General features: G+C 36.2%; 2 protein-coding genes across 2 annotated transcripts; one reads left to right on the forward strand and one right to left on the reverse strand.

Annotated features, from left to right (window-relative positions):
- Positions 1-2488: 2488 nt before the first annotated feature.
- Positions 2489-3191, reverse strand: LOC106681697 (cuticle protein 21-like). The gene is made up of 2 exons (XM_014422158.3): positions 3140-3191; positions 2489-3063 (listed from the first exon to the last, which is right to left on the reverse strand). The coding sequence occupies exons 1-2, from the start codon at positions 3152-3154 to the stop codon at positions 2539-2541; spliced, it is 540 nt and encodes a 179-aa protein (XP_014277644.1). The 5' UTR covers positions 3155-3191; the 3' UTR covers positions 2489-2538.
- Positions 3192-6205: 3014 nt separating this feature from the next.
- Positions 6206-6955, forward strand: LOC106681685 (cuticle protein 21-like). The gene is made up of 2 exons (XM_014422136.1): positions 6206-6232; positions 6325-6955. Exons 1-2 carry the CDS (start codon positions 6221-6223, stop codon positions 6904-6906), a joined length of 594 nt encoding a protein of 197 aa, XP_014277622.1. The 5' UTR covers positions 6206-6220; the 3' UTR covers positions 6907-6955.
- Positions 6956-8418: the final 1463 nt, after the last annotated feature.

Here is an 8418-nt window from a genome sequence, read left to right on the forward strand (position 1 = left end):
TAGGCACGGCCACTCAGTGACTAAGTAGGCACGGCCACTCAGTGACTAACTAAGCACGGCCACACAGTGACTAACTAGAAGACTAAAGACAAGCCGACTCTCCCAGTTCTCCACAACTACATGTGTACGACCTCGTTTCTGAAAACTTTTATATATATATATTTTCGTTGTGTATGATTTTTATGGCTACCGTTGACAAGGGCGTCAGACGCATCAAGACCAACCTTTGAGGAAATACTACGTATAGTCACCAGCAAAAAAAAAAAACTATCTTACCATTTTAATCTAATCTCCATGTGGTAAAGTTTCTGAAAACTTGACCATTCTAGTTGTATAATTTGTGACGCTGTCTATAAAAGATTACATTTTTACAGACAAAAAAGGAAACACACACATTCTCTTTCTATGAACTTTCAGTTTTTCAGATCAATTTTTCTGATTTTGGAATTCGGTTAGGGCGGAATGTTTCTTAAGGAGGGGCTTCATAAATCTAAGGAGTACTTCAATTTGTAGTAGTTCTTCAATTTGAGAATGGAAAGGCAATAGTGTACATCTTTCAAAATTTTAAATTTTTCTGAATTTCAAATTTGAACATTGGTCGTTATTGCTTCAAGCCATAGATAAATATGCATTTTTTTTTTTAGTCTAAATAATATAATGTTTTACAAGACGATTAAAATTCGTCACATTACATTTCTGCAAGCCACAGATATTTTAAAAATGTATTTATTCTAGAACTTTTGATAAAACAATTAAAATTTACCACAATGCAGTTTGATTTACATCATTCCAAAACTTTTAACAATCATTAATCCACGGCTTTTCTTTGTTCGCACATTTTAAAACAGGCTTCATCGAACATTTTTACGTTTCCTTTTCCCGAGACACAAATTACTGTTCTCTTTAGTATTATCTCTGATTCTTATCCATAACCTCTCAATATCTTCGTAATCCTCATTTAAAGGTTCCAAGGGTTCAAATCTATTTTTGATTTCGTTCGCGAATTGAAGGTATTTTTAATTTCTCCAGATTGAAATTGTGGGGTCTGAAACAGTTTTCATTTCTCTTCTTTATATAAAGTGTTTGTCGAATTTTCTCATTTTCTAGTTCATGATCTGACACACATTCTGCCGCGCTATAAGATCTCACCTAAATTATACTATATATGTTATACCGAAACATGATCAATTTGATCTTGCGTTTGCGAATCTGGTGATGTCCAAGTATATTTGTGAATATACTTACGTTTAAACATAGTTCTTTTGATTGCTAGGTTTTTCAAGCTGGCAAATTTTGTTAGTCGTATTCCATTATCATTGCTAATTCCAGCAAACTTTCTTTACCGATCGTTGGATAATATACTTCTTTTATTTCAATCTTTGCGGTCGCATTTCCTAATATTATTTTCGTATAATACTCGCGGTAATTTATCGTAAACCCTCTCCAATTTATCATTGAATTCGCATTTATTCTGTTCATCGCTGTCTTTGGTTGGAGAATGAATGTTTATCAGCGCGACTTTAAACCAACGTCACTGAAATATTGCCAGCGATATCCTATCACTAAAAAACATTACATCCCTTAACATCGAAAGCAATCTATTCCTAACCAGAAATCCAGTACCTAAAAAATAATTAGTAAAATTAAAATAATTGTTTCTTTTTTGTCTGTAAAGGTTGAATGATCTAAAACTGAAGATTGGCTGTTGTTACTCTAAGCTACGTATTGAAAGATGTACACTATTGCCTTTCCATTCTCAAATTGAAGAACTACTACAAATTGAAGTACTCCTGAGATTTATGAAGCCCCTCCTTAAGAAACATTTCCGCACTAACCAAATTCCAAAATCAGAAAAATTGATCTGAAAAACTGAAAGTTCATAGAAAGCAAATGTGTGTGTTTCCTTTTTTGTCTGTAAAAATGTAATCTTTTATAGACAGCGTCACAAATTATACAACTAGAATGGTCAAGTTTTCAGAAACTGATAAATCTCAATGTGGTAAGGAGATTAGATTAAAATGGTAAGATAGCTTTATTTTTGCTGGTGACTATACGTAGTATTTCCTCAAAGCTTGGTCCTGATGCGTCTGACGCCCTTGCCAACGATAGCCATAAAAATCATACACAACGAAAATATATATATATATATAAAAGTTTTCAGAAACGAGGTCGTACACATGTAGTTGTGGAGAACTGGGAGACTCGGTTTGTCTTTAGTCTCCTAGTTAGTCACTGAGTGGCCGTGCCTAGTTAGTCACTGAGTGGCCGTGCCTAGTTAGTCACTGAGTGGCCGTGCTTAGTTAGTCACTGAGTGGCCGTGCCTAGTTTGTCACTAACTATGAAATCATGTGACGGTAAGTCGGCACTCGATATTCTCCTGAAATTTATTGGCTATTCGCCTTGCCACTGATTACGTAGTTAAGTCACCGTGCAGTCGTGGAATTATAGTTAAGGTTTACCAGGTGCTTATTACAGCATAAAAATGATATGTTTTTTAACACTTTATTGCATAAATAAAATAAATATTACATTAATAATTTAACCGTGATAGACAGGGGCGGCGTGGTAGGCAAGGGGAGCATGAGCGACAACTGGGGCAACCCTGGCGACGGGAGCGGCGTAAGCTGGGGCAACTACCCTAGCGGCGACTGGAGCGACTCCGACTGGGGCGGCGTGGGCACCAGCATCCTTGTGTACGACGGCGTTGAATCCGTTGACTGGATCAGCGGTGTACTCGACGGTACGACGGCTGCCATCGGGTTCGATCAGGGAGTAGCTGCCCTGGACGACATCGCCGTCACGGCTCTCGTGCTGGCTCTTGGAGTCACCGGTGATGGCGTCCTGGATGTCATAGGCGTAGCTGTACTGTGGGTTTGGGTCGTATTCGTCGACGGCGGCGTGAGCTACGGCTACTGGAGCGGCACGGGCTACTGCGAGGGGTGCGTGGGCTACGACTGGGGCGGCGTAGGCCCTGGCGGCGAGGGGTGCTCCTGGGGCGTAGACTGCTGGAGCGCCGAGGAGTCCGGCCCTTGCTACGGCGACGAAAGCCGCTACGATGACAACCTATAATTAACATTTTGTGAGTAATAACACTTGGAATCACTAAAAAATTTAATTATAAATGGTTTAACATCCGTACTTTGTTGAATACCATGACTGCTCTTGACTTGAACTGTGAGTAAGTCCCTTTAGTGCAGGCCTATATAGTCAGTTCCCCCACCCGCGATTACTGAAGTAATAAGTAATGAGCTGAAGGGGGGTGCATTATTGACGAATAATGAACTAAAGTGAAGGTCGGTTGTGTACCTTTCCCGAACCGGTTTGACTTGTCGTTAGATATTCCTCATTGTAACTATACAGTACTTATAAATTCTTTTTCAATCGAGTAATCCATGAAAATAATTATCAAGCTGGAAAAAATCTGAGACAAGACAAACAATATATCTTTTGGAGAAATGGCTGATCTCAAATCGTAATGAATCTAATGAAGAATAAGATAATAATAATGGTTTTATTATGTTTTAAGCATTTATTGGGCCAAAACTTGTAGTGAGAACTAAGAGAGCTAGGAAGTATTGGTCACCCTGCAGCCATAGTTTCCAACCCGTGCATGTATACGTACTATTAACTAAAAAATTGAGCTATCTGCGGCCCACTTCCACTCCCGATTTGACGAAGGGGATCTTCCTGGAATAATATTTGGACATTGAGTTGCTTGAAAATGAATAATGTTAAAATATGCAAAAGGTTAAAAATCTTTGAACTGAGAATCTGTCATCAGTGAAGATAGTTAATAAAATAGTTCCATCAATAAATTACCGTAAAAATATGTTTTGCCGGCTCATTCCATGGCACCCCACTCAAGTTCCGCGAACCACGGCTTGAGAATCACTGTCCTATACTTAACGAATAATGAAGAAACTCGAGAGTAACGTTGGTCTGCTTTTCGGTTAGTTCGGTTGGTTACTTCCCGTTCATAAGATGAAATGGTGAAAAGTATGTACAAAATTTATTTTCTTTAAAAATAAAATCAGGTTCTAATTTGTTTACATAGTTCCGATTTGTACCATTTTGCACAATTTGGACGGCCCTAAACTACTTTTGGTGTTTTCGTGTAAGTTATTGGAGTTGTGTTGAAGTTATAGTATTTTTTGATTTCAGTATAAATTCCCACTTTGGGTTTCCAAAACGTATGTAAACTTTGTTTTTCACCAAAAATTTATTTATTCACTCTCAATATGGGGCAGATGGGTAATAATATATCAATGGATTAGTTTTGAGATTTAGGATAATAAAAAATATTATCATTGTATTTAATTAGTTTAAATGTATACAAACATTAAAAATTGCTTCCTACTTAGTAAACAAAAAAAATGTTATATACATATATGTTTTTCCGAAATAGCAAGTTAGATTCATTTTTAGCGTGCTTGAAAATCCCTAAATATGAATTTTCATAAAATACCAATATATTTTACTTAACCAATTTAACCAAAATATATTTGACAGAAACCTCATATGTGGGAAAACTATTGAAACAATTCTTACTGACTGACGCAGCGAAGTTGGCGAGATAAAATACTTTTTTTTTTTGGAAAATTGGTATTTAATGGTTTTGATGACAGTAAAAACGATTCCGACATGGCTCTACTGAAACAATTTATTTTTTGAGAATCAACAATAACAATATTTTTTGTCCAAAAACAAATCGATTGGTATATACCATTCATATTCCATTATGTCATAATAAGAGCAGAATATTTAAACAATTCGCCCGGCTGACCTAGTAAAGTTGGATAAAATATTTTTTGTGGATAACAGAGGTAAATGTGAGTTTGTATAGAATACAATAACTTCGATTCTATTGCACTAATCTACATGAAACCTAAAAGGGATTTAGGACCGTCTAAACCTCACGTAATTGTACAAAGCGAATCTGCGTAAACAAATTAGAACCGGAGATTTTAAATAAAATATTTGAGAAATTTGTCTTTACTTTTGAAACTGATTTTTTCCAATATAAAGGAATAAAATATTTTTAAAAATATTAATATGAGTTGATTTACATACATCTTATGAGTTGAATTTCTAATTTTTGATTTACATAAAAATTTGTATTTTAGGATTTCAAAAGACGCTAAAAATTAATCTTATTTAGTTTATCTTAGACCAACTTTTTTTGGTTTACTTTGCTGGAAGCGACTGTAATTTTGGTTTCTGTAATTTAGTGGACGCTTAGACTCATTTAATGTGATTAAAAATCTTTTGTTTTTATTTAAAAAAAAAAAATCGTTTATAATGATTAAATATCTACATAGCTGAGATAGTATACGATAAAGTTAAAAAATACATATAAAATTAAGTAAAATAATTTTTTATTCTTGTCACCTGGGACGCTTTGGCAAGAACCCCCGGACACATGTTTAATATTTTTTGACTTAATATGACAAAAGTTTGATTGAAATCTGTTATCATCACGTGCGTAGTCTTCCCTTGTTAGATATGATAAGACAACAGGATTGAAATGATTTGGACTGACTGAGCGACTAGCCAAGTGGGATGGAATATGTTTTAGGAAACATAAAGTTCCTGTTCGTTTATTAGCTTTATTTATTTCTTCCCATCTAGAAAAAATCTTAAATATGAATTTTTATAGAAATCGAAATATAAATTTTTTGTACAAAATTTTCACCATTATATCTTATGAACGTAAATTAATAACTAAGCATTGGGACAACCTTCCTAAATATTTTTCGACCAAGTATCGCCAAAAAATGTTTCATTGAAATAGTCGGTACCACGTCCGTTGCATCCTCTTGTCAAATGAAAATTTATAAAAACATTCATCTTCAAAAGTACTATTGAAAGAAGTAAGTCGCCGACCACTCTCTCTGGGTGATAATCCAATTCAATATCTGATTATTTTTAGTTTGTCATTAATTTATAAAATTAGGCTCCTTTTTATTATAAAATATAAAAATAGCAGACTATCAGAATTTGAACAGAAAGCAGTTTTACTTTGACAAATTTTAAGTGACATTAAGTAATACTGGAGTGTATCACCAAAATATAACTTAAATTTTAAATGATGTTATTTAGGATAAACGTATTTGTTGAGGGTAAATGCACGAGTTTTATCAACTTTTGGGTGGGAGTGGATTTCACAAGCAGCTTTGGTATATATAGCGCGACCAGCCAGTGAGGGGCACATTCAACAATCATGGCAGTCAAGGTAGAGTTCCTGTGTACTTCTACTGATGTAGTCAAATCTGTTAGTGTGATGTGTTGTGTGTGAATTCTTATCGATGTGATTTTCTCTTACAGGTAGTCATCTTCGCGGCTTTCGTCGCCGTAGCTAGCGCAGGCATTATTGGCGCCCCAGCCGTCTACGCCCCAGGAGCACCCATCGCCGCCAGGGCCTACGCCGCCCCCCTTGCCGTTGCCCGTGCCGCCCCCGTACTCGCACACGCTCCAGTAGCCGTCGCTCACGCCGCCGTCGACGAATACGACCCACACCCACAGTACAGCTACGCCTATGACATCCAGGACGCCCTCACCGGTGACTCCAAGAGCCAGCACGAGAGCCGTGACGGAGATGTCGTCCAGGGCAGCTACTCCCTGATCGAACCCGACGGCAGCCGTCGTACCGTCGACTACACCGCTGATCCAGTCAACGGATTCAACGCCGTCGTACACAAGGAAGCCGGTGCTCACGCCGCCCCAGTCGCTGTTGCTCCAGTCGCCGCTAAGGTCGTCGCCCCAGCCTACGCCGCCCCAGCCTTCGCCGCCCCAGTCGCCAGATACGCCGCCCCAGTCGCCAGGCTCGCCGCCCCCATCGCTAGGGTCGCCCCAGTCGTCGCTCATGCTCCTCTTGCCTACCACGCCGCCCCTGCCTACTACCATTAAAAATAATTTATTGTGTACATAGCAAAAAATAATAAAAATGTAAAGCCTATTTTACTTATTTATTTTTTACCTAGTGTAATCATAATTTCATCTGTCATATGATTAATTTATTTACTCAATGTTATAAATATTGCAACCACATTTCTTTATCTATGCTCTACAAAGATATAATAGTTTAAGGTAAATTTATATATGTGAATTTTCTAAATTAATTTTGGCCTTTATCTGATATAGTCTCATTCTCCATCTCAAATTTGAGGAAACTGCTTCCTCCAATAGAAATTAATAAACATAGCTAAATTAATTAATTTGAAGTGTGAATACAATCAGGCATAACATTTCATTATAATTAAATTGTGTTTATTTAGGTAATTGTTTTCACGGATTTTAAAAACATGTTTTGTTTTTCTCACAATATTTAAAGTCATTTAATTTTCACTATTGATAATTAGATAAGTTACTTAATATTTAACTGATCTAACCTTTAACCGGAAATATTTCAATCTCTTAACTTATTACGAACCTTTCAAATCCAGTAATAGATTAATATTAAATTTGTGTGGAAAATTTTTTAATATTATTGTTATTGTTATTATTATTATTTTGTGATGAATCAACGACAGATAAAACCGTCATGATCGCTTTGTAAATCCTTTTTTTTTCTTCAGTAAAATATCTTGAATTAGTAATTATTATAATGAAGATTGGTGAACCCAGAGGTTCGATGCCCATACTGCCGTTCTCTATATTCATCTGTTAAGTGACGCCCCTTCAGACCAAATCACACAATGCAATGCTCCCGGCTACGTTTTGGTTTATCCCTTGGACGTTTGCGCACCTGTTTTTAAGGTTTATTTCGTCCCGTAACCTTACACACCCATCTTATTTTCCGCCACGCCATGATCTGAATTATATAGATCCCTCAATTCAGCGTTGTGTAGGATACTAAGTACTCCTGTCAACTCATCGTTTTTTATCCCCAATATTTTACGTAATATTCATTTCCAAAAACCTTAGGGTCTAAAAAAGTATGCTACTAAGTGATATTGCAAACGCAGCCGACTGCAACTTAAAAATCTATATTAATAATAGGATATTAACCTATATTAATACACTCTTAATGAAATACAAATATAAACACAGACTTCAGTTGTGTCAAACTGCGGCTGTAGCCACCATTTTATTTAGTACATTGAAATACTAAGGTTAATTATTTTGAGGGAACATGGCCATTAAGTAGACTTTTTTTGTATTGATATATCAATATCAGCACTACCAGAGGGTAAAAAATCTGCTCTGAAATATGTACGAAAAATCAAATAAATAAAAAATATTTTCGCAGCCGACCGCAGGTTTAATTGTGCTACCACTCCCAGTTGTTAATTGTCTACTTAAGTTGATTCAGCTAATATATTTATAAAAATGAGAAATAGAGTTGGTCGTAGAACTCCTCTTTGTGGTACTTCATATTTTATAATTATGAGAGATAGTTGACCGTGGATGATAAATGAG

Source organism: Halyomorpha halys, unplaced genomic scaffold (assembly GCF_000696795.3).
Source record: "Halyomorpha halys isolate HHAL.00 unplaced genomic scaffold, Hhal_1.1 Scaffold20.1, whole genome shotgun sequence".
Lineage (NCBI taxonomy): Eukaryota > Metazoa > Arthropoda > Insecta > Hemiptera > Pentatomidae > Halyomorpha > Halyomorpha halys.